Below are 23,769 nucleotides of genomic sequence, written 5' to 3'. Positions count from 1 at the left end.
GAGTTGTAAATCAACATTTAAAAGAAGTTACTACGTAGTCGTTGAAAGCTTGCCCCCTACACGACATCAATCAGAGTGAATTGTAGCTATTTACTGAATTTTATTCTGATAGCATTCCTGAAGGAATCAGGGCATTTTTCTGAAGTTAAAAAAAAAAATCATTTGCTGAATCTCTTACAGATGAAAAGTACACCCAGTCTTCAACAGCTCTTCACCAGTGCTCAAAATGACAGTGAAATCCTGACCAAAAGGAATTGCAAGGAGGAAGAAGACATAATAACCAGTCCCACAAGTGATGCAGTTTTCTGTGATGGCAGAAAATACGTAAGTTGAAGAGTGAAGCATGACACAACAGGTGCCTACTGGGAACAGATATAAAAGCCTAGATCTTGTGCAAAATGCTGGTGTATTTTGGGTTATATTGCAAAAAGGGAGGAAGAATTTTACTTGAGTTTGTATCTGGTAGAAGAATGACTTTGGCATGGTCTTCATAGCAACACTGAACTTTTTGCAGCATAAGGCAAGTCAAAATTAATAGTGGGTAATTATTAATGTGTATATCCATCTATCAATGAATAATTAATAGATTGGCTTCATCTGAACTTTGCAAATGCAACTGACATTCTTCCCATTTTATATTATGGTTGCTATTGTGGATGTGGTTCTTTCAAACCAAGTAGCTAGCTTATTTTGTTAAAACTTCATTTAACTGAAGGATTTTGTTATTCTGCAAGAAATATGGTATTGGAAATGTCAGTGGAAACTCGAATGTCAGAATGTCAGTGAATGAAGAGGCAGCTGACAGGGGTTGAAGCCAGAGAAGCAGCTTATAGGTTTAGGGGATGGCAATAAATCATCTGTGATGGATGGCTTTTTTAATACTGCAAATGAGGGAGAAGGAAGCCAGTTATAAATTAATTTAGCACATGCTTTAAAGTTTCTGTGAAAGCTAATTTCTGTGTATTAGTGATGAGGCTAAGCAGGGTGAAGTATCCAAAAAATCCGTGACCAGTATTGTAAAGAACAGAACTAAAATGACTTTTAGGGAGTCAAAATTAAACCAGTCTGCTCACTTGGCAGAAAAGTAAAACCACACACTCTTGGTTCTCTCTCATAATTTACTGCACTGAGTCTGAGGTGTTAAACTGACATAATGATAACAATTTTGGGTGATATTTGTGAATCTAATTTGAACAGGGCTGTAGACAGCCAAGGCTTAAAAATGAATATTTTCTACCATCTTAAACTTCCCTTCATGGATATATGTTGGATGTTGATTACTGTTCCATGGAAGTGTATCTTCCAAAATATCACATGGCTACGCTTCCTTATGCAAGGAAGTATTGCAAGAGTGCAATACATTAAGTTATTGCTAAATCCCTGTTCATTGAACAAAAATGAATAAATGATTTCTACATGGAATGTATGTGACTCCTTGTCAGGTGGCAGACATAAATAGTGAAATTCAGTTCAAACATCATTAATCAGAACATCTATTCAACCTCTCTCAAAAATAAGAGATTCTGTGGAATAAATTTTAGGGACTTCTGCAGAACTTTTTTTTAGGATGTGTGAGCTAAGACAAAAATATATTTGCATTCTTTTGTCATGAAGAATTTTAGTAGAAAATAATCATTTTCTGATCGGGTGAAAAAAATATGTCAGTGAGTGAAAGAGCAGAGCTGAACAAAGCTCAAGGGAGATTGATTACACTGATACACATTTTGAGGATGGAGCAAGATTGCATGCAACAAGCATTGGGCCACAACACTTCTTGTGACTTCCTCAGTAAGCACCTGACCCTGCTTTTGTCAAGTTTATATATTAGAACTTAGAAGATAGAGTAGATAGCTTCTTTAATCTAATTAAGCTCTAGGTGTGATTTTTAAAATCAATATTTGGCAAGCTGCGCAAATGAAGAGCAACATTTACATGGAAGAGAAATATGATCTTATAAATACTACTCTGTACTCTTAGCTGCTGGGTTGTGCAATGCAGAACTCATTGGTTAACAAGTTCTGTGTGGGCTGGTGTTTATTTTCAGAGGGAGGAGTGATCTAATACGGATATCTTAGCAATCTAGGGCAATGTTGCTGTGAGATTATTCACAGCAATGGCGTCTTCATGACATACGCTGTGTAAAAAGTTTCCATGGCTCATGTTAAAGAATATAATTCTAAATGAATGAAGACTAAACTATAATATTTTGATTTAGTTAATAATATGTTGCAGTGAAGGTTAGATAGCACAATGAAGTTACATGTCTGTGCTGAGCCACAGAAAGAATTATAGTCTCTTCTTTCATTGCAGTTCCATGACCTCTGTAAATGCTAGGCACAAATGTTATTTATATATGTGGATGGATGGTATCGCCATAGGCAAAAGTAGATGAAAATAAAACAAAGTGGCTGAGGTGAGCTAGGAAACAGGTTCTTCGTGCACCAAGTACAACACGTGGATATCATAATATTTTGACCTTTCCCAAACAGTCTGCTGTAGTACAAAGTGTGGAATTGAGGGATCTTGTAGAATATTTGCTGGATGTGCAGGGCCGCTTTTGTTTCCTCTAATATATGATTGAACCTGACTTCTTGGCAGTGTTCCCTACTATGAGCTCAGTGTTTTCTATGTTCTTTGATTTCAGAGGGTTTTTTCCTCTTCCTTTGAGACACATCCCATTTTCTCACGGAAAGCCACACAGCAATTTTATTTGGAGACGATTTCTAGATCTAGAAGCTACCTAAAAAAGCATTTCCTTAAGCCTAGAGAGCTTACTGAAGAGAAAAGGGCAAAGCAGATAAATTGTGATTACTGACATAATTTCCGCGTTTGTTATGGAAGCAACAGAATGTTTTATAGAGGTTACTTTACATCTTTGTGATTTATGGTAGGTCTGTAGTCATGTCTGTAAAGATTCTGACCTTTGAGGGAAATAAATGTTTTGTCCTGTTTGATCTGAAACTACTTTTCCCAAATGTTTGTCTTTTCTTAGGGGAGTTTGTGTAGTCTTAACAGCACTTGCACTGAATCTGGCAATTTTGGCAAGACTAACATCACAGGAGAAATAGAATTTGCCATAAGATACATCTTCAAAGCTTCCATCTTAGAAATTTGCATCAAGGGATGCAAGAACTTAGCTTATGGAGAAGAGAAGAAGAAAAAATGTAACCCGTAAGTATTCTGTAGAGAAGGAGGAAAAGAATAAGGAAAATATTCTGGGTTTAAGATAGTTATGTATGTTATGATTGAAATTGATTGTTGTATAGTGGTATGCCACTTTAGTGCTTTCAGAACATTCAGCGTATATACTGACCCTTTTTACACGTGCACACTGCAAGACATCTGGGTTTCATTCGAGTGCTTATTCCAGTCTGGCCATTTTCTGCTAGTAATTGTTTCTTTCCTTGTCTTTGATCAGTCAATTGGGTGTCTGTGTGGCTAATGAGCACCTTTGGATCTTGAGAGCAGCTATTAAGATTTTAGCCCTTAATTTGTACCCACAAAATTAATGCATAAGTGGCTAAAACATGAGACATTGTGTTCCTAATTCATCTGCTGACTTGCTGTGGGTTCCTGGATGATTGCTGTACTACTTCTGTGCTTCCATCTTCTGTCATGAGAATAGAAGCTTCAGGTACTGCAACACATCTTCAGATCAAAAGCTGTTTGGTAATTATGTATCATTGCAAGAGGAAGAAAGACCTACTTCTGTGGATAAGATATGCCATAGAAATTTTTGGTTGGATATTTCAGCCTTGGTGATTAGTCTGTTATTAAATGATCATCTCTGACTGTGCAGCAATCATTCAGAGAAGATCACCAGGTAGAATACCCAACTACCTGTTCTTGCCCCTGCTGTCGCACCACATTTGAGCACTTAGAATCACAGAGTCATAGAATGGCTTGGGTTGGAAGACACCTTACAGATCATCCAGTTCCACCCCCAGTGCCATGTGCAGCGACACCTCCCACCAGCCCAGGCTGCCCAAGGCCCCATCCAACCTGGCCTTGAACACCTCCAGGGATGGGGCAGCCACAGCTTCCCTGGGCAGCCTGTGCCACTGCCTCACCACCCTCACCGTGAAGAAATTCCTCCTTATGTCTAGTCTAAATCTGCCCCTCTCCAGTTTATAGCTACTTGAGTGACCACATTGCAATTGTGGAGTTGCAATCACCTTTCACCCAGAAGGAATATGGCTTTTGCGCACTTCACAGAGGGCATTTGTAAAGATGAGCTTGGTGATGAAAGGAGCTGTGGTAGAACAGCAGCTTGTGAAATAGGGCAATTTGGGAGCACTTCAGAAGTGGGTCAAGTCTCTAAGTCCCCTGGTAATTAAGCCAGGCAAACAGTTGCAGGAAGCCTGAAAGGTATTGTGGGAAGTGCTGTGTAAGGAATGTAATGTTCTCTGTTGGACTATATTTATGTATTTCTGTTGGCTTCTAAGCCAACAGAAAAAGTACAGTCAGTGTGCTCACTTAATGCACTTGTTGAAAAGCAGACTTTCAACTGATGTTTAAAACCTGTTTAATTATTTAGCTTGTTGGCTGGTTTGAGCTCTGACTGGCTACTTTTTAATTAAATTGATCTGGGGCAATAGAGCAAGGGCTAAAGCTTCTTGCACCTGAGTGTTTTCAAAAATAGTTCTACTTATGGCTAAGTTTGGAAAGTTCAAAGTTTGCAAAGTGCAAGTTCTGCTCTGATGATATGAGATACAGATGATTTTATTTAGAAACATAGAATAGTTAGGGTTGGAAGGGACCTTAAAGATCATCTAGTCCTAGCCCCCCTGCCATGGGCAGGGACACCTCCCATTAGATCAGGCAGCCCAAGACCCCATCCAACCTGGCCTTGAACACCTCCAGGGGTGGGGCAGCCACTTACCCAGTAAGTCAGGCAAGAGGCTGTTTTAAAATTAATTTAATCATACCTGAAATATGTACAGGTACAGTTTAAAAATATGGAGTATTATGTGACAATTGCTCCTTTCTGTGCCAAGCTGTGAGCAAGCACTCTCTATTGCTCACTTTAATTCTGAAGCTATAACGCACACACAGCCCACTGAGCTCATGTGAAGGGGATAGTTAAGTATTAATGCTCACACGACCTACATATAGAATCATAGAATAACCAGGTTGGAAGAGACCCACTGGATCATTGAGTCCAACCGTTCCTATCAAACACTAAACCATGTCCCTTGGCACCTCGTCCACCCATGCCTTAAACACCTCCAGGGAAGGTGACTCAACCACCTCCCTGGGCAGCCTGTTCCAGTGCCCAATGACCCTTTCTGTGAAAAATTTTTTCTAATGTCCAGCCTAAACCTCCCCTGGTGGAGCTTGAGGCCATTCCCTCTCGTTCTGTCCCCTGTCACTTGGGAGAAGAGGCCATCACCCTCCTCTCCACAACCTCCTTTCAGGTAGTTGTAGAGAGCAATGAGGTCTCCCCTCAGCCTCCTCTTCTCCAGGCTAAACAACCCCAGCTCTCTCAGCCGCTCCTCGTAAGGCCTGTTCTCCAGCCCCTTCACCAGCTTTGTTGCTCTTCTCTGGACTCGCTCCAGAGCCTCAACATCCTTCTTGTGGTGAGGGGCCCAGAACTGAACACAGGATTCGAGGAGCGGTCTCACCAGTGCCGAGTACAGAGGGAGAATAACCTCCCTGGACCTGCTGGTCACGCCGTTTCTGATACAAGCCAAGATGCCATTGGCCTTCTTGGCCACCTGGGCACACTGCTGGCTCATGTTCAGTCACTGTCAACCAACACCCCCAGGTCCCTCTCCCCCAGGCAGCTTTCTAGACAGACTTCTCCTAGTCTGTAGCACTGCATAGGGTTGTTGTGCCCCAAGTGCAGGACCCGGCATTTGGCCTTGTTAAACCTCATGCCATTGGACTCAGCCCAGCGGTCCAGCCTGTTCAGATCCCTTTGCAGAGCCTCCCTGCCCTCCAGCAGATTGACACATGAGACACATTGGATAGAAATTGTTAGTGTTTGATATTGGTCCAACTCAGCTTCCAGAAATTTCTTTACTGGTTTTCATTGAATCAATGTTAGCGCAATTTTGAGCACTTTAGAGAATCTTTCCCTTGCATTCTAGTGGCTGTTAGAACAATTAACTTTTGTAAGAGTTACGAAGAATTATGTATTATTTCTAGGATTATACTTTTTTTGGCTACATGGTACTTGGTGATGAGATATTTTCCTCATGAATGAGCAGCAATGATCCTAGAGTTGATCGAGTTGTTTTGGTTTGGGTTTTTTTTGAGCATATAAGATACTGTGTGTTTTCGTCACAAAGTTGCCACTAAAATTGACAAAGTGACTTCCTTGGTGGCTATTGTATTAGAGGCCAAGTGTATGAAAACAAAAGATTCCTATTCAGATCCTAATCCATTTCCCAATTAGAACAAGATTGAAAAACAGCAGCTGAATTATATGCATATATATAATTATATACATTATATATACCCTTATAGTCTGTCTGCTTTTATTGAGAAAGGGTACAAACCACAAATTGCCATTTTATTGCTTGGAGAATTACAAAGTCAATAAAATTGTTTAAAAATTAAGAAAAAAACTCCTCTCTTCTAATCTCAGTTTTGATTTTTTTTTTTTTTTGTTCTTTCTGGTCACTTTCCATGTATCCTTCTCTCTATCTACAAGCTATGTTAAGGTTTATTTACTTCCTGATAAATCTCCTCGGAGTAAGCGGAAGACGGCTGTCAAAAAAAACACTGTGGATCCAGAATTTGATGAGACTTTGAAGGTACCGTTTGCAATTTGTGCCACTAAACATGCTTTTCCATGGTAATGTCTCTTGTAGTAACGTACAATCATGCAAGTTCACAATCATCCTGATGGGGCAACTGAAGGAGTCACTGACAGCAATAATTAAAAAAATTAGATTCTTCAGTCAAAAAAAGAGAAAATGCTTGTGGAGCTACAATGGTAGATTGCAAACCAACAGAAGAGCCTGCCTTTGTCCATCAGAACACTCTTAATGAATTCCAGTGTTGTCCTGAGTTGTGGCAAAACTTAAGCATCTTCCATAGATGCTTCTTTTTCATGCTCAGGAACTGGGTATGTTGCAGAGCAGTGAGTATTTTACACAAGTATCCCTTTCAACTTATACTCATTTTTAGTGCCACTGGGAGAGTATCTCTGCAATTAACTGAATGCTAACTGGATTCCACCACCTCTGAAAGGTTGTCTGCGTCCTTTTCATTGTGCAGCTGATGCCAAGGCTGTCTCTGTAGTATCTGATTTCAAACATTAATAATCCCAGCACAGAACAGTAGTTATGATTTGAATTCCTTGTTTCATTACTTCTTGCATCCCTGTAAGAACAGTGGGTAGAAAATAGAAGCCATTATTCTCGTTTTACAGACACTTAATGAATTGTGAACTGAAGCTGTGTAACACCAGCTGGGGGAGAGTTGGGATTCATTTAATTGTTCCCAGCTCCACTTTTTTGTAGTCAAATCCATACAAACCCATTTTATGTGTGCATCAGTGAGCTGCAGTAACACCCAAGATGATGAGTTCTGCAGTAATCTGTTGTCTTGGAAGAGATGCGAAAAAACATTAACGGAGAGACGAACTTGTATTGTTGCTCTTTGATTACATGAAAGTTTCAGTGTTACCCAGATCTCTCAGTGTGTGTGTGTGTGTGTGAACATCAAGAATTTGTAGTGAGTGAAACAGGTAAAATTTTTGAAAAGACCGTTGTTTAAATTTTTATAACAAAAAATAATTGTGTACTGTGTTTAATTCTTGTGTATCCCCAAGTCTGTTCATAGGGTTTAAATTAGGAGAAAAAAAGTTTGAGGTTGGAATAATTGGTCCTAATCTTATAGTCCTTTTAATGCCAGTCATGCAGAAATGATAAAGGTACAGCGAGAACCATGCCTGAGCTGACTATATGAACACTAAATGTATAATATTTTAGTTAGAAATCTTTTAAATTAGTTTAATCGTTAGTTCATCCAGATGAGCAGAATTGGTCAAAAGAGCATAGTGCTAGTATAGATAAACTACATCACGGCACTTGGCGGGGCTCAGCTGCAAATTAAGGCCCCTGCTTTCAGGTAATCACATATGTGAGGGGTGTGGAAATGCTCTTGAGAATCACCGGAACCCAGTGTGATTTGTCCCAGAGCCTACACCCAGCTTGTGGTTCACAGCCTAAATGTGGGTAGCGATGTCCTCACCCATGCCATTGCCTCCAGCCTTTCAGTCCAGGTAGGTGCAGGTCACCTGTAGGCTGTCTATCACGTTTACCAGTCTCCACTGACCAGAGTTTTAGCACCTTTGTTAGCTGTTTTAGTTTTGAACTGGTGTCCAGAGCAGCCGAATGTTGCGGGAAGTGTAAAACAGAAATATACATTAAAAAAAAATCAGCAAAAATGGTCAAGAACTATTTAAAGTTCTGAATTAATAATCAAAATCTTTAACAAGGTAGGCCAAGATATTTCTGGAATGTTTTTTTCATATTTGCATGAGCATTATTTAGCATTTAACTAGTGGGGTGTAATATGCAAATTGCAAAGCACATTCAGAAGACATGGTTCTGTCTGCATCTGGATGCCTTCAGCCATGCTGTGTCTGGGCTTCCTTTGAGCAGCTTGTGAGAACGGGCCTGCATTCATCCTGTGTGTTGTTTTTTAAATGCTGTTTATCTTTCCAGTACAAGATTGAATACTCCCAGCTGGGAAGTCGGCAGCTTCAGGTCTCTGTGTGGCACGCAGGCGCACTCAAATACAGGGTGTTTTTGGGGGAAGTAGTGATTCCACTGGCAGCATGGGATTTTGAAGATAACTCGATGCAGTTGTTCAACTGGTACCAGCTCAAAGCCAAGGTGATTCTTAGTTTCTGTGCTTAGTTGTATCTTAAGAACTGGATGCAGTGAAAGCTGTGAAAAAGATCACCCTTCTGAAGTCATGGAGGGAGGAATGCTGTCAATCCAGCCCATTAGGAAGGTGCATTGCAAACGTATGTAAGCTGTGAGAAAGATGTGGAATAGGATGGTTGCAGTAATGCAGGTTTCTGTATGTCCCTTTCTTCAGCCTGAGAAGCCTGAAGATGACCTCATCCATTACAGTGGTGAACTCCTCGTGTCTGCAAGGCTGACACTGCCAGCCCAGTCTAAAAATTTCCAGACTGAAGGTATAAAATGTTTCAGCATACATGAATCCCTCGGCTAGAAAAGAAGTGAGATCAGTAAAGGACTGATAATGTATTCATATAATATTCCTGCATAGTGCTGATAACAGCTACTGGAAATTATGGTTTGTGGTGTATTATACTTCAAATTCATTAAATTCCAGACATTGGCCAACTTCATCTTTTTGTTCTTTTTAATGCCAACAAAAGCTGCAGATTATAAGGGCAGCAGCATGACACATCCAGCTGTTTGTCTGGACAACTTGTGCCTGTCATGGTGGTGGTGTTAGATCTTATTCTGGAGGTGATGCAGCTCTTTTACTGCCCAAGGCAGAGGCTGCCAGTTTAGGGAAAAGTTGGAAGGGAAATGGCTGCAAGAGTACCAAACCAGCACCCTTGGCTTCCTCCAGTGGCCTCATTCTAGAGAGATCATTTCACTTGGAAGGTACTAGGTTCAAATGCACAGGATTCAGTTTATGGTAATAGAAGCCTTGTAAGGTACATTAAGTATTGCTGTAATGTGTCAGAGCAAGCACCTGCTGGCAGGGTAAAATAAACACTTTAGAGGGCAGGGGTAGGACCACCTCATTTTTCTTACCTCCCTAGATCATAGCAAGGTATATAGAGGTTCAGAGCTCTTGCAGTGCTCTCCGTGTTCAGGACCATAACAATAGAGACCAACAGAAAGATCTAATTATTTGTTAGGTTAATTTTGTTCCCTTTTCTTTTCCAAATGACCCCAAAGTTATCAGCCTGCTTGCTTCCTGTGTATTTGGTTTCTGCTGTACAGCTGGAGCTGTAACAGGGGAGCAGTATCACCCCGTGGGTTTGGCTGTTACTCCTGCTTCTGGCTTTGTTTCAGAGAAACGCTTCCGTGGGTATTGCCCTGTGTTTGCTTTTCACAAATACAACAAACAGCTCTGTGTTTTGAACAGGAATCACAAAGCAAACTGCTACTCATTGCTTCCTTTATTGTGTGAATCAGACACTGTACAAGCGGGTTAAAATCTTTCAAATGCTCATAAGACAACGGGTTGAGTCCTTATCGCAGTTGTACTGCTTGTTTTTTTTCCTCTTCAGTTATATCAACATCTAAGTCAGTTCAGCTGACAGCCTGTCTAATGCGATAAATACTCCTGTTTCAGGAAAAAAAGACCAAGGAGTTCCCAACTGCCAGCTCCAGGTTATGATATCTGGGGCCAAGAACTTGCCCATACTGAGATCCGCTGGGATGCTGAACTTGTTTGTTAAAGGGTAAGTATGAGACCTAACACATCACATGGAAAACACACACAATTCTGTGAAAAGATATGTGTTAATGTCAGGAGACTGGCATGTAGAAGGGGCATTGCCCACACTCTTAGTAAGATTTTCTTGTAATGGTGGCATTTGGATGTCTGCACAACAGCAGCACTCGGCAGGGCGGTGACAAGTCCCACCTGCTCTTTGGGTCCTGAATGGAACTTCAGACTTTACTGATGTCATTAAAATTTAGAGTTCAGTATTTTAAATACCTGCTTTTAGATATTAGGAGAGGGGGGGGAAAAAAAGGCAAATCAAGAGGACATTTTCATTCCTACTTTCAGCTGATATACCTGCAGCTACATTGAACAGGAAGCTTTTATCCTCTTCATTCTAGACATTTTAAGAGAGGAGGGGCTGCATTTTTCTTTGATGTGCTGAGTAGCTTGTATGTGGGATTGTTTTACTTTCTTACTGTCAGGCATTGGCTGCCATTGGGTGAATGATACTGGGGTGCACTTAGAATATCTCACAAAGCCATTTCACCTACTGTGGCACCAGACTTCAGTGAAATGGGTGAGCATCTACTGAAAGACAGGATTCAGGCAGTATTGGATTACAGAACAGGGAGTAAAGACTCCTTCAGAAAAGGAAAAGCTGTTCAGAAAAGTCTGCTTCACCCACACTGAAGGTGGACGGTAGAAGGAACAAGTCCCAAAATGAGCACACTAGCACCATGTTCTACCTTACACTTAAGTTGAACTTTTTTGCTACCTCTGGCAAACCAAAGGGCCCTAGTTGATCACTGCAAATGTTCTGTTGAGAAATCTGTAACCTTGCTGAACTCTTGTTGTTTCGGGGAAGTTTTCTTATCCTTCCAGACCAAGCAGTGGTAAAGCAAGCGTCTCCTGTCGTGAAGAAAGAAGCCTGTCCCCAGTGGAAACACTTGTTTGTCTTTGATGGTGTCACCCCTGCTCAGCTACAGCAATCGTGTCTACACTTGACTGTCTGGGCCCAGTCAGCTTTCAGCTCAAGTGATCAATTCCTAGGAGGAGCCAAGCTTGGTACAAGTAAGTTCTTTATCACTAAAAATGGAAGGTAATTTGGAAAAGAAAAAAGGAAGTTTATTTAGTTTACATTCTAAATAATAAGACTTACACTGTGCTGATATCTGCTTATATATGCAGCCCCAGCCCCTGCCCTAAGCAACTTGCAGTCCTGGGCTTTGATCCTGCAAGAACTGAGATGCGTGTGTTTAGTTCAGGTCTATGCAGAAGCTTAGAGTTGTCACTGGTGAGTTTTAGGAAAGCCATTTCTTAGTGTGGTAATTTTTAGGATCAGAGCCTGGCCATGTAGAAGACAGGTGCAGAAATGCTGAGTGGAGTCAACTCATCTAGAACTCCATATGTCTGTGTGTGTGTATATTTTTATGACTTGTTGCTTGAGCTGTTTTCCATGAATTGGCTAATTCTAAATGCTATCTATCTCATCGTAAGGAAGCACAAGAACTAATGATCTAGTAGACTCCAACTTACCTTGTATTTATGCTTATTGTACATCCACAAATCAATCCAATCACTGGGAGAGACAGAAAGCGAAACTTTCTGAAAAGGGGCGATTGCATGTCTGAGTTTTGGGCTCTGCTCTAACGTAAGGGTGAACTTTCTTTCTCAAGGCTGCAAAATGACTGAGAAACCCTCTGTTCACTGAATAGGCCCTGGCAGATGAGCAGGGAAGCACTGTCACTTGCAGAATGCCAGATGGCGTCTCTCACCCCTGTTTTCCCAGAGAGAGTGCGCTTTGGTTTCAGTATTTGAGATGAAAGGCTCAAATCCATGGAGACTCAGTCACTTTGTTACACTATCAACATACACTTTAGAGGAGTACTATCCCTAGTAATAACTCGGTGCTGTGCAGGCTTCCTCATGAGCCGCTTTTGATTGTCCTACCCAGCACTTTCCTTTCTGCTAGAGCAGGGACAACTATCCAAGCCCTAAGTCTAGTCATGTATTAAAGTCACTGGAGATGAACTGAAGCAGGAGACCCAATGCCATTCTGCCACTTCGAGGATGCACACTTGCTCCTCTGCTTTTAGGCACACAGCCAAAAAGTTTCTTTGCTGTAGACTGAGTTCTTCAGCAAGTGATCCTATTTCAACAGGCAGTAGAGAATTGCTTCAGAAGTGTAACTACAGTTTATTGCACGTAATGCCTTCGGAGCTACAGAACAGCTGGAATTGCGATGGAAGTGGGAGAAGCAGGTTGTGTGTTAGTTACTCAGCTGAGCCAGACATTGGGCAAGGCCAAGGGAAAAGTAACTCTGACCTTTCCGTTTGCTTTCTTGCAGAGGAAGCGTTTGGCTCTACAGACCTTGTTTCTCAGTCAGTGCCCCAATGGCAGGAAGTGCTCCGCAGCCCAAACATGTGGATGGACTTCACGCTTGTACTGCATTCAAATAAGGAAGGCTTTAAATCATGAGAGATTACTGCACAACAACTCTTCTTTCCCCATGGGTGTTGTTTTAAATTCAAGTGGCACATGGGGAAGGGGACCCTGCAACAGTTCCTGCTCTGGTTTTTGGGGAGTAGCGTTATGCATTTGAAAGCATGGACAGTGAAGGTTTTATTTCTCTCAAAGTTAGGGCTGTGTCTCTAGCTGGAGTAGAAGGTTCATATTGTTTCAGGAGTGACAAACTCTGTCGGGATTGCATTATGCTGACAAGGCAACAGCAGCCATATGATATGCAGTTTTCAATTTCTGGGCACAGCAGAGCTATAATTACTTAATGTAATCTCACAGGTAGGAATACTTGTACTTCTTAGAGAAAATAACTGTTACCTCAAGAAAGTTATATGATTTCACTGTGATGTCTATGTTTTATAGCTGTTCAGAGAGAACTGAAAACTAACTTATCTGTATCTGCTTGCTGCAAATGGGTGATGCTAACACCTCTCTGCTTCAGCATTAGCTACGCTGCCAGTATTGCTCCACATGACCCCAAAAAGCTCTCACCTGTGGCCCTAAGCCTTTCAGATGTGTGCTGGAGCATGGTGCTTAAAGCCAGATAAATGTATAAATTGTCCCTCACCAGGAGCGTGGGGACACCAGCTAACAGAATAGATGTAATCAGAGGAAGTTCCTTGCCGCTGGAAAACAGTGTTAAGTGCTGTGCACCACAGGGATCCGCCAGGACAAGAGTCTAGCTAAACTTGTCCTTTATTTATGTGAACTGGTGGAAATGCAAGCTTGAGGCCCAGTTAGTGTTAGTTCACTTTGCCTCTGCTGTGGTGTTACAGTCAGCAGAAACCTCATGTACACAACTGTAAATGATGCTGATGCTGAGTTCCTCTTCCCTGGGACTTGGGTGAAGATGGTCACACTCATCACTGCAGCAAGTATTCTCCTTTCTCCCTTTCCAGGTCTGTGTTGCTTTTAAGGACTTAAGAGTTAAACCCACAGGAGTTGCAGACTACGGCTGGAGCAACTTCAGTAGCGGAAGGGCCTACAAGCAAACTGGGGAATGCCTTTTTGTAAAGGCTTTCCTCTTTTAAAAAGGGGGAATAGCTTTAAATTGGAGAGGGGCAGATTGAGACTAGACAGAAGGAGGAAATTTTTCACTATGAGAGGGGTGAGGTGCTGGCACAAGTTGGCCAGGGAAGCTGTGGCGGCCTCAGCCCTGGAGGTGTCCAAGGCCAGGTCCATGGCAGGGGGTTGGAAGTAGATTATCTTTAAGGTCCTTTCCAACTCAAACTACTCTGATTCTAGGCTCAGGAACTGAGAGCAGTAGCACACCTTATACAAAATACATCCCACACAAACACTTGACTGTGTCCTTTGTTACTTTGCAGATCTTTTATTTAGATGTTTGCTGCTGCAAATAAAAAACTACACAAGATTCAACTGGAGTATAAAGCAGCAGAGATGATGTAAATGGAAAAGAAGAGCTGACAATGTACTGTATCTCACTTTCTAACAGATTTTCAAGGAAAGCAGGGAGAGCAGGGGGAAGGAAAGGTCACAGAAATGCTCTCTACTAGAGAGAATACAACTGTGATAGAACAAGCAGTCCCTTCATCTTTGGAGTCTGAAACTTTAAATCAAACATTTTAAAAAAATTAGAAAATTTGTTAGAAAAATAGGTGCAGTAGTATTGTATCTATCAGATCATGTGTACATAGAACAATTTCCATTAAGTAAAAAAAATGATCTTTACAAATAATGTTTTATAGCAAACAATCAGCTGCACTGTATCAGACTACAGTGTTGTTTAGGCATTTTTACAGATGCCAGTCGTCTTAAATCTGAAAAGTAACAAAATATACAGAGCAAAACTATTTCCCTTTAAACTGGTACTGCAATCCACATATTGCATGGTTTATACATATATATATAAATACTACACTATTGCTGATCAGCAATGAAGCTGGAATGCACACACAGTAGTGTATTAGATTCCAACAGAATATTTGCCTAGTAGTTACGGGAGGAGGGTATCGGTGTCCCTGTGCCACACTTCTGAGCCAACACTGAAGAATTTCTCCAGCTGAGAACAGCAGAGAAACAGAAAAAGCCTGATTTCCACAAGGTAGTTCTGAGGTGTTGTCAGTTCTTCTTTGGGCCTGGGCTGGGGGCAGAACGTGGGTTAAAAACAGAGTGTACAAACAGACGTGCAAGCATGTACAGACAGACGTACAGGTGCTTGCAGATCCTGAATTCTACAGCCTGTCTGCTCAACTGTTGGACTTCACGCTGTAACTAATAATACAAAGACATATGGCACAAAAGTCACCCACACTTGCTTATTTTTAGACCAAGCTGAATCCAGCACTTGCCCCGGAGACATGTCTTCAACTAGAAGCATGGCCTATTCAAATTTGTCTTGCTTTAAGAGAGATGTGACATAAGGCCTTTTGGCACTAAGCAAAGGCATGAGCAAATTTGCAGGATCAGTGGTACAATGAATTTTTAACTATACCAAATTTAATAGAAGGTATGGAATAAAAGGGAGAGTCAAACACCTCTGGGTCTATAGAACATTTGTCAAGTGTCATATAGTGACCCCTCCTTAGGGTGAAAAAAAAACCCAACAACAAAAAAAACCCCAAAACAAGAACACAGCATTAAGATCTGCCTTTCCCACAGTCTGGCCTTTGTGTTATAAGCATTATTACATCGCCTCAAACTCATCAATTCTCTGCTTGGTGTTGCCTTGCCGGATCTGCCGCAGTGTTTTGTACTTGTCACGTCCCTGTCGCATGTTCTCCGAGTGGATAATATCATTTTGGGTCCTCTTATTTTCATCTCTAGCTTGGGCCAGCTCATCTGTCAGTGCCTGTAACAAAGAGCATTAAACACAGATTACACATGAGAAGCTTTCAGCTGGTGGCAGCGGAGTTCTTTGGTGAGGGCTAACACTTGTTAGGTGAGTGGCCAAATCACTGGTGTGTGCAGCTTGCCATAAACACTGTGGGTGATGCAAGTAATATCAAAGCCTGAGCAGTAAGTGTAAGCTTTATATACCTTGTCTTTAATTAAAACTTCCTATAGGAACTGTAAACACAGAAAAACTATTGTGCTTTGTGTTCCTACCCAAGCGGTTAAATGATCTATTTTCCAGGAATATTGTTTCCATTAACTCCACCTCCTCCAAACATTCTTACCATCAGCTGCCTCTGCACACGCTCATTCTTCTCTGCTTCAGTAATGCGTTTCTCCTCATTGCGGTCGTTCTTGATCCCCTCGCTGGAGAACTCTGCGCTGTAGGCAGAGTACTCGGATCCTTCATCTTGCAGGTTATCGTGGACATGGTAGTTCACTGGCTCATAGACAGGTGGTGGGGGTGGAGGCGGAGCAGTCATTACCAGGTGTAGCTCCTCCTTTGTCTTCACCAGATCCTCCTGGGCTTCCTTAGCCTTTTGGAAAAGGGTGAAAAAGATTTTAATGCATTTCTTGCTTTAAACCAACGTAGTGAACACTTAATGCTTATCTTCCCCATTTTGTTAATCTAATATGAAAAGCAGGAAAGAAGGAATTAAACCTCTGCAACTGACAGTGCTCTGTTACAGTCTTATGAAGAGCATCTCTTTTCTTTTGCTAGTGATTTTATCATCAGCCACTGTGTAACGTGGGGGATCTGACCAAAGAATCTTCTTCCAACTAAATGGTCTGGGAAAAATAGTTCTGTGGGAAGCTACAGTTATCTTCATCCTGTTCTTCATTTGAAGAGCTGTAGGCTTTAAATATGGGTTCCCCAGAGCAAGAACTTAGTTGGACTCATGATCTTAAAGGTCTTTTCCAATCTAAATGATTCAGTCATTCTTGAGTTGGTTTGCTTCAGCAGTTCTGCCCTCCCCCATGCAGCACACTGCGAGCAGCCAGCACTGAGCCTTACATGGTTTATTTTTGAGTTCAGTGCATCCAGTTTCTTCAAATCTCCCGACCCAAGTACCAGGAAGCCACTGACAACAGCACACGTTCCCCAAGACTGGTACCTACAGTGCACTTGCATTTGCAGTGACTTCTCTTGATTGATGTAATGTGTTCAGACATTACATCGTGGATTAAATGCCTCATTTCTACATGTGCCCCTTCCCCTTGATGGCTCCAAGATGCTGATCACATTTTTAGATTGTATACAGGCTTCCATTTTTAATTTTGACTGAAGGCTTGTTGGAAGAAAGATGTTTTGCAGGGATAGTGCCTGTTCGTCACAAGTCTGCCCTTCTCTGCTGGTGTACAGATGTTTGTCTCCACATGTTTAGAGAAGTCGCACCACCCTAAGCACCACGGGGTGCTCTGCTCAAGTGGAGACCTTCCGACCAAAGTTGTAAAGCAGAGATACTCACTCTGATTTGCCACTCTTCAACCTCGCTCTCTTTACGCCTCCTTGCCTCCTCAAGAAGAGCGATCTTGGCTGTATACTCTGCGAGCTCTGTAGCCTGTTGGAAAATAAAACCAGAATTAAGGACTCAGAAAAAACAAACCAAAACAAATTAAAAAAACAAACACAACAACAAAACACTGTCGACAGAGAAAAGACCCAAAGTGTTACACTCCACTGCAGTAAAGACTGAATAAGTAATTAAGAACAAAAACCAGGTTGCTTATGGTAGAAAACACTGACAAAAATGCTGTCACCACTTGGCCTAGTACTTTTGTGCACCATGTTTTTCCCAGAGAACAATGCTTTGGTTTACTCAGAGGGCATATTAACATGCCCCTATACCTTATCCTCAAAATTACTGGTCTTACCAGCTGTTCCTGGCTCTTTATCTGGTCCATAGTTTGTCTCTCCAGCTCTTCCTTGGCCTTCAGAGCAGCCAAACGATCAGCTTCCAAGCGTTCTGCTTCCTCCTGGGCTCGTCTCCTTTCCTCCTCCAGCCGAATGGCTCTCTGGATCTGATCTGAGAGCTCTGGGAAAAGATGGATCAATGTGGTTAGTCCACAAGCCTGGTCAAAACAAGAGGACTACAGACACAACTTTTAGGTAACTGACAAACACCTGACTCCCGTTTGCAACATCCCTTCACTGTGCACCTCCAAGTAATTATTTGCATAATACATCAAGTAGTCAGCTGCACACAAGTCTTCTGCACAGTATTTGCACTGAAGTCTAGCACCGACATGATTCTGCGGCCCTTAATTGACAGTTTACTGCAAGGACCAGATGTTGCTGTCTCAAATCTGCTCATCCGTGCATTGAAACAGTTCATTTAACTGGAAAGACTTGTTCCCAAAGTACTTTTTCTGTTAGGAGTTTAATAAAAAGTACTTGAGAGCTGAACTCCCATAACTCACTGCTGGAAGAGGCTATACTACTAAAACCATCTTTGGCAACAGGGGAAAACAGTTTGTGCCTTTCAGTTCCCAAATACAATCGGCACATTTTATGCTGCCTTCATGCTTTGGATGATCTCAGCAGTGTGTGCACATGTGTGCATTTATCCATATAGGCAGCTATTAGCTTGCCACAAGATCCCAGTGTCATCAGATTTAGGCAGTGACCCATAAAACCCTTCTATGGAGCACAACACACAGTCTGATTAGCCAGTACGAGTACCTTACCTTTCTCTGCTTTCTGAGTCTTCACCTCATACTCTTGTAGCCTCACCAGCAGCTCCTCCTTCTCCCTCAACATTTGCTCTTTCTCCCTCTCAATTGTCTCTCTCTTCTTCTTTTCATTTTCTAGTTGTTGCCTGTTAGAAACAGATTTCATGCTTGAAGCCTGAAGCTCACTTTCAGGCTGGGAGTCTCACCAGGCAGTTCAGTGGGGAGCAACCACCACAAAACAAAAGCCAGAAGACAAACACATACAGCTTGTTCATTACTTCATCATTTTTGCTCACTTTTGGATGCCCACCACAGAAATTTATAACACCAAATAGCTTCTTGGAGGCAGAGAGAGAAAACCAGGCCTATGTACTGCACTGCAGAGGAGCTTTAACTGTTCTGTCACAAGGCAAGTCCAGGAGGTGTAAAAACAAGCCACAAATACAGGAGAAAAGCAATGCAATTTCTTGAATCATAAAGCAACCTGCAGCCAGTTGTAGAATTCCAGTGGCATCACTCATCCTTTTTCCTTGCCTATAAGAGGTCTCATGGTCCCCTCTTCTCTCTCCACAGTGTGCACACATGCTCTCTGGAAAGGTTTATCCCTACTCCCAACCAGCCCACGGTCCAACATGTAAATCTGGTCCTAACACTCAAGAGTCAGAGGAGCCACCCTCTAGGTGTGCACACCAGACAAAAGCCCACTGCGCCTTTACTTGCACGTTCCTTGCTCCTCTCAAGACTACAAACAGCCACAGGTCCGAGCCTGGACAGCAATGCTGCTGCAGTCCCACTGCAGGATATCCCAAGTCCACCTCTGTGAGCTAGAGCTCTAGGGCCACACGTGACCATGGCACAGCTCCCAGCCTTGCCTAAGCAAAACCCACGTTACGGACTGCTGCCCAGCTGGGTGTCATTCCTCTCTGCCACCCCCCATCCTCACTCTCCTTATTCAAACTCACCTTTCCAGTTGTTTCTGGTGCTTCTCCTCCCGGGCCTGGGCTTTCATCTGTTGCACCTCAATGGTGTCGGGCTTCCTGCGCCGCATGTACAGCTCATGGTTGCCCATGCAGAGCTGCAGGATCCTCTTGTTAATTCTCAGGCGAGGAGCATAAAACACAAAGTCCTAAAGAGAAACACCACACAGACTGTTTTCCAAGCATGTTTTCTCTTCTCCTCATTAACTGCAGACCGATCATCTCACCACTAGTTCTACTGTAGTCGAGACACACACACAGGCCATTTAAATACAGCAGCAGGGACTGCCAGTATAACCTGAATCCAAACCAATTGTTATATGTATTATCCACTTAACGTCTACATAGAGTTGACAAGTTACTCTTCCAGAAAAAAATATCTTTTATAGAAAATCATCCAGCTCCATTTAGAGGAGACTTTGGAAGTGTTGCAGAAGATTCTGGATTGGCACATAATCATCTGGGCAACTCACATGGAGTAATTAGTTTTAAGTTTGCCTGGTTTTGTGACTGAAAGATAAGGCATGAAACTAAAAAATGAATTGCAGGCTATTAAAGTAACTTTGTAGAGTTTCCTGATCTATTTGAAACAATATTCAAAGCACCATCTGGGTTGGGGTTTTTTTCCAGAGAAAGAGAAGAAATACCTTCCAATATCATTCTTTCCTCTCCATGCCACTTTCTAGTTAAGTTGCCCTAGGCTGCTACATGAGCGGCAAGTGAAAGCTGCTTTTTTTGAATCACCAAACATATGAGTTCTTTTGAATATTGGGTTGCAGGTGGTAACAAAACACAAGTTATTCTAAAATTCCTGGTTCTGCAAAAAGAATCATAGAATCATAGAATAGTTTGGGTTGGAAGGGACCTTAAAGATCATCCAGTTCCACCCCCCTGCCACAGGCAGGGACATCTCCCAGCAGCCCAGGCTGCCCAAGGCCCCATCCAACCTGGCCTTGAACACCTCCAGGGACGGGGCAGCCACAGCTTCCCTGGGCAACCTGTGCCAGTGTCTCACCACCCTCATCATGACGAAATTCTTATTATGTGTGTTTTAGAGAAACTGTACACAAGCCTAGATCTTCTAGAAGTAAATCTGCTAAGAAAGGCATACAGAGGGCCTGTATCATTACCTGACTGATGATTTTTCTGAGTCCACAACTCACGCAGTGAACAAATTCTACATCTTTGACTTTTTTTGTTTACTGTATGCAGACAGCGACACAGGCAGCGGGCGAGGTGCCACACTACCACCATAAACCAGCACTCATTCCTTAGAGTCACTCTCCCATGGATCATCTCACTGTTAGCAAGCAGTGGAACTGAGGGGGGGGCGCACAGAGGCTCTACACCCTTGCATGGCAACAGTGCTCATGTTTTCAATCCCCTGAGCTCAGAAGCACAAGCTCTAGCTATCTCTGGGAAAACTAGAAGTGATGCTATAAACAATAAAAAGCTCTCCAAGCTCCATTAAGATGAAGATGCCAATAAAGATTCGTTTTCTTCGATGCATTTTTCTAATTCATATCCTGACTGCAGAAGAGGCAGTCAGGGGGGTGCGTTGTGCTCCCCCACTAAACCCTGCCAGAGCAATTCCAAGCTGTACAGCTCTGACACTGCCAAATGTCATCCGACCTCCCACTTCTGACAAGTCACTTTAAAAACAGTTTGTGTACATGAAATAAACAGTTTATATCCTGAGGCAAGGTCTGCTTATATGGAAGGAAATACTGAGGGCAGGGATGGTGGTTGTGTTTGTCATGTAAGGCCACAACCAAGAGACACAACATAAGAGCATAAAAGAATCCCCTCCTTTCCTCATCCCCAGCTTCCCTGGGTCTCACACAACTGGGAGCATCACAGCTTGATATTTCAAAGATAATGTGCTGAAGAGGTATGTGGGCAGACAAGCCTAAAAATTGAAAAGCCTATTCTGGGTGAGGTGCCACAGGATTCTGCCCATTCCTGTAGTGTCCATTTGAACACTGCCAGGTAGAATCCTGGCATCCTCTAAATTAAAGGGGAGCTTCCAACCCACATCTTGGGTGTACAGAGTATTTTGTTGTAGTTATAATAACTGCCTTTTTAAAAGGAGACATAGGCATAAGAAAAGACCCAGACAACTTCCTGAATGCTCAGAATTAGCATCCAGATAAGTTCTCCTTTCTTTCTTTTCTTTTTTTTTAGTTTTCTCTAAACATAACACCACCCAGAGGGAAAAGGACAACTGACAGAGGGAGGAAACATTGAGATTTTCAATGTTAACACCTTCCCATATCAGCCTCTTGCAAGTCCCCGATTTTCACCTCTGTCAGTTTTACTGTTAGGGAGTGGATGGAAAGCAGTGATCCATAACCAGGAGATTAATATTTCATAATACGTACAACACATCCAAGTGGCTCTTCTATTGAGAAAAGCATGCCTGACAGACTAGCTTTTCAATTCTGTGGCCTTTTGTTGTCTTTCACTGACAGCATCACAGAAAGAAGCTCCTCTCACTTGAACCCCCAGGTAATTAATTTAGAGGAGCCCTGCAGCACACTGTGCATTAGCATCCTTTAAATTACTGGGAGGATCTTTTTCTATTAAAGAGATTTATAAGCCATAATCCTTTGCCAAAGCCAAATTGCTTATTATTTCTCAGGTCTGTACCTATCCACCAAGGTCAGGTACTGTGCTGGGGGAAGAGAAGAAGAGGAGGCCTTTCCCAACTATTCCAATAGTTTCACAAGACTGACAGAATGAGATCCGCCTATACCAGTTATTCCACTTTCTGTTCTCAACAAGTCAAAGTATTTTAGTGTAGTAGCAGCAACTTAACTCCAAAACCATGTTTCCAAGTACTGAAAAGTAACATTTGAGTGGCTGCATTTCAGTTCTCCACAAAAATCATATCCCTCCCATTTACCTCAGTATTCAAGAAGGTCAATGAACATCATGGTCTTTAGCTGGCTTTTACTCTTCCAGTAGTGTGGAAGTGAGCAGTGGGAAGCCATACGTATCCACGTGGTTTTGCAGCAGCATTCAAATGATTTTTGTATTGTACTTGTTTTTTAATGAACAAATAAAAAAGTTACCCAGCAACTTCCACATACTGAAAGAAATCGGAAGAAGAGTAGTCTGGGTATAACCTGGCTACACTGAAGACTCAGAACTAGCAAAGAATCTCAGATTTAAGCATAAGGCTACCTAGTTTGCCTCAAAAAATAGACTGCACTTGTAAAATCCTTGTCTTTCTCCACGTTAGATAACACCATAAGCCCTTTATTTATGCTGCACACTAAAACAGACAGCTCTAAACACACCCTAAATACTAAGGCTTGTTCTGCATCTAGAATATCTGTGGCTTTGTTCTCTCCAAAAAACTACTCAGTTGAGATGAAACAGAGTGGCTGTTCATTTGCAGTATCCAGGAATCCATTCTCAATATACTTACTGGTGCCTTCTTGTCAATAGGCTTTATAACAAACTTCTTGTCATTGAAAGAGATGTTTCTGATTTCGCTCCAGGGGAACCCAATCTTTGGAGTCAGTCTGGAAAGAAGAGAAATTTTTAAGAGATGCTGCAATGGACTACTTTCCCCACCGACTTTTCTTCTAACACAGGCTCAGTGGGACGCAACACTTCACACAGCTCTCTCAATACAGCAAAGACAGTAGTTGAAACAAAAACCCACAGAAAGTAGGAAAAGAAGCCCAGTCACCTCCCTTACAAAGTCTCTTCTCATTTTGGTCAGCGGCTCTACAGACCTTTGGCTATGCAATAGGAACAGTCTCTACTGAAGCTTCACACTCAGCTTGACAAAACACTTACTTTAAGTTTATCTCTTTGAAGGCAGAGCCTAAAATCTGCAGTGTGCAGACTTTAGATATACGTGCTGTGCTTCTCATGCATCATGGCAGGCATAAGCCAAAGTAATTCATCTGCTCCCCACACTCCCTAGCACCCACAGAAAAGCCTGCCCTGCTGTATTACAGTTACCTCCATGCTGCCTTCCCTTCTGAAGCGCTGGGCACACACAAACATCATTGGTAGAAGATTTCTTGTCTTTTGTTTTCTCCCCTAGATTCCCCCTAGGCTAGTAACAAGAAGCCCCGTTCTTTCCTTCCATGGAAACTGCTCTTTCAGCCCATCCCACAAGTCACCAAGCAGAAAATTTCACACTGATTGTGCAATGAGCTGCACCACGCGGCTGTCTCCTGTTGGAAAGCAACCCTATGAAGCAAAGGGCAAGATTCAGATTCCCTGCTTAGATCAGGTCTGTCCGTTTGTTTAAAATTACTTCTTTAAGTTTCACTGGTCATTTGAGTTTTTCCTCTGCTTTACTTCCTCCAGTCTCTTTCATATA

General features: G+C 42.2%; 2 protein-coding genes across 3 annotated transcripts in view; one reads left to right on the top strand and one right to left on the bottom strand.

Moving 5' to 3' along the window:
• The window catches only part of SYTL3 (synaptotagmin like 3), a 40,872-nt gene extending 25,373 nt beyond the window's left edge, over nucleotides 1-15,499 (top strand). For both annotated transcript variants that reach the window (XM_069852034.1, XM_069852035.1), the window contains exons 9-16: nucleotides 181-324; nucleotides 2,993-3,171; nucleotides 6,659-6,761; nucleotides 8,682-8,852; nucleotides 9,061-9,160; nucleotides 10,303-10,411; nucleotides 11,264-11,469; nucleotides 12,746-15,499. In XM_069852034.1, the coding sequence (XP_069708135.1) occupies nucleotides 181-324; nucleotides 2,993-3,171; nucleotides 6,659-6,761; nucleotides 8,682-8,852; nucleotides 9,061-9,160; nucleotides 10,303-10,411; nucleotides 11,264-11,469; nucleotides 12,746-12,876 (1,143 nt within the window). In that variant the 3' untranslated portion in view covers nucleotides 12,877-15,499. The remainder of the gene's footprint in view (nucleotides 1-180; nucleotides 325-2,992; nucleotides 3,172-6,658; nucleotides 6,762-8,681; nucleotides 8,853-9,060; nucleotides 9,161-10,302; nucleotides 10,412-11,263; nucleotides 11,470-12,745) is intronic.
• The window catches only part of EZR (ezrin), a 34,241-nt gene continuing 24,691 nt past the window's right edge, over nucleotides 14,220-23,769 (bottom strand). Inside the window, exons 7-13 of the mRNA XM_069852036.1 lie at nucleotides 22,858-22,954; nucleotides 19,410-19,573; nucleotides 18,463-18,593; nucleotides 17,650-17,810; nucleotides 17,244-17,336; nucleotides 16,059-16,310; nucleotides 14,220-15,730 (exon numbers count right to left, since the gene is read on the bottom strand). Coding sequence (XP_069708137.1) covers nucleotides 15,566-15,730; nucleotides 16,059-16,310; nucleotides 17,244-17,336; nucleotides 17,650-17,810; nucleotides 18,463-18,593; nucleotides 19,410-19,573; nucleotides 22,858-22,954 — 1,063 coding nt within the window. The 3' untranslated portion in view covers nucleotides 14,220-15,565. The remainder of the gene's footprint in view (nucleotides 15,731-16,058; nucleotides 16,311-17,243; nucleotides 17,337-17,649; nucleotides 17,811-18,462; nucleotides 18,594-19,409; nucleotides 19,574-22,857; nucleotides 22,955-23,769) is intronic.

Source organism: Phaenicophaeus curvirostris, chromosome 2, assembly GCF_032191515.1.
Source record: "Phaenicophaeus curvirostris isolate KB17595 chromosome 2, BPBGC_Pcur_1.0, whole genome shotgun sequence".
NCBI lineage: Eukaryota > Metazoa > Chordata > Aves > Cuculiformes > Cuculidae > Phaenicophaeus > Phaenicophaeus curvirostris.
This window is presented reverse-complemented; position numbering and strand designations above follow the sequence as displayed.